The following is a 2,024-nucleotide window of genomic DNA, read 5'->3' on the forward strand; positions in this document are numbered from 1 at the left end:
TAGATGGCTTCCTCACACCCCTCTCAAATCACCTATTTTCTTTTTCCAGAATGTTCACATTCTGGTCCTCAAAAGAATGTCCTTGAAACGAAACGTCTTTCGAAACGTCTTCAAATCTTGGAAACCAAGTCCAGTGGATATTTTTTTAACTTTTAGGGAATGACGATGACTTGGATGACTGAGAATCTTCATCAGCATCTGTGTGTGTATATCTGAAGAACTGCATTCTACTTGGATGTAAAATAATTGCCATCATGGCTTTGTCAAGCTGCTGCCTACCTTTGTGAAGCAGGAAAAAAGGCTAAAACAAAGTGAATCCAGTAGAACTTTTTATTCCCTACTTGGAATGGGTGACAACACTTGAATAAATCCTTGGCTCTCAAAATGGTACCGGTGCCCTATTTGTTGGTACTCACCGATACCGATCTGGCTCCGATCTGCTCTGCAATTTTTTTAGGTGTATTTATCTAAATATTACCAGGGGGGGTTATATAATTGGGATAATATGAATACTTTTGAACATATGCAAATCAAAGAGAATCTGTTGGAAATGAAAACCTGCATTTGAGACTTCTCTTATCAAATAATAGAGGTTTAGTGTTTAATCTTCCAATTTGGACAAACAATGAATCATTAAAGGTCTAGTTATTACTAATACCGCCAGAAAATAAAGTTTTTGCAAATATGAAATAATTTTTCTGGGCAATTTTTACAGAAATAGCCTTTTTTTTATGTTTGTCTCTGCAAAGTTGAAGCAAAATTTGCATCTTTTAAAGGTGAAACTTTATCTCTGTTTTTAGTAGATGCTGGGTGCTTGTACTGAATGTTCTCTCCTCTGATGTAGGAGCAGCAGGCAGGAACAGACAACGTTCAGAACTCTCAGCACCCACCTTCCGCCGCCCACACCAACGAGCCCTCGGCGCTCAGTAACGGGGAGGATGAGCTGGATAGGGATTCGACATCAAAGGTGACACTCTGGTGGAAATGCAGAGAATGATCTGGTTCTAAGACAAACTAAACGGATCATTTAAAGCTACATGTTGATGTGATTCATGTCATTTATGTGGTTAAATCTGTTTTAGTTTAGCAAAAGATTTTGATCCCAACACCGAGGTGCATTTTAGGATCAGACAGTAATGGAGGAACATGATACACCAGGACATAAGGATAGGATGGGTATTGCTTAAAGTGCAGTCATTAAAGTATTGAGACAGTGCTATCAATCCTGCTGAGCCTGGTGAGGTCAAAGTAAGTCCCAGGCTTCACTCACGGTGATGTCATTCTTTCCGTTCTTATAAATGTACATAGTTACATTATATGCCTACACAAAAAAAGTTCAAAATCCAGTTAATCACGCGAAAAAAAGGCTATATGCTCCAACCATCCATCCTGAGGCTGTTTATTTTTTTAGCTTCATAGGGCTCCAACTAACTAGTGTTAATTTTAACAGCCATTTTTAAATTTAGTTTCAGTTTTAGTCCAGTTTCAGCATCGCTTGTTAGTTTTGATCACATTTAGTCGACATCATCCCATTTTTATTTAGTCTATTTTTAGTCAACTATAAGTCAAGCGTTTTAGTCTTTATTTTAGTCCAAGAAAACATAATTTTATTTGTTTAATTTTAGTCAACAAAAACATTTTAGTCTAGTTTTAGTCAGGACATAATTTGAACCTTTTACTTTTTTGTCAGCAGATAATATTTAACATTTCCTAAAATTATTTCACTTTTCAACATTTTCTCTCATCTTTTTGATAAAAAAAAACATAATTTTAAGGAACACATGCAGACATGGAAGATGTTCTGACATTATTTGCATATTTATTTTGAACATTCACTAACAATTATTTTGTTAATCAATAAATTATCAGATTTTTTTTAACAGAATTAAACCAGGTAAAACTAAACACTTGAGGAGTTCTGGATAGAGAATATTGACAGACGAAAAGGTCTTTTTTTTTATCTTAAATGCAAAATATTTATGTAAATAAATTTAAAATATAGATTTTCTTTTTTTTTTTTTTTA

At 34.5% G+C, this 2,024-nt stretch overlaps 1 protein-coding gene across 2 annotated transcripts in view; it reads left to right on the forward strand.

Moving 5' to 3' along the window:
• The window catches only part of LOC107083702 (ankyrin repeat domain-containing protein SOWAHA-like), a 49,854-nt gene that overhangs the window by 16,176 nt on the left and 31,654 nt on the right, over positions 1-2,024 (forward strand). Inside the window, exon 4 of one of the 2 annotated variants that reach the window (XM_015373119.1) lies at positions 845-967. The exons of the other annotated variant lie outside the window; for it this stretch is intronic. Within the exon in view, the coding sequence (XP_015228605.1) occupies positions 845-967 (123 nt within the window). The remainder of the gene's footprint in view (positions 1-844; positions 968-2,024) is intronic. 2 annotated transcript variants of the gene reach the window in all.

The sequence above is a fragment of the Cyprinodon variegatus genome, unplaced genomic scaffold (assembly GCF_000732505.1).
Source record: "Cyprinodon variegatus isolate N-32 unplaced genomic scaffold, C_variegatus-1.0 Scaffold81, whole genome shotgun sequence".
In the NCBI taxonomy this organism is placed as follows: Eukaryota; Metazoa; Chordata; class Actinopteri; order Cyprinodontiformes; family Cyprinodontidae; genus Cyprinodon; species Cyprinodon variegatus.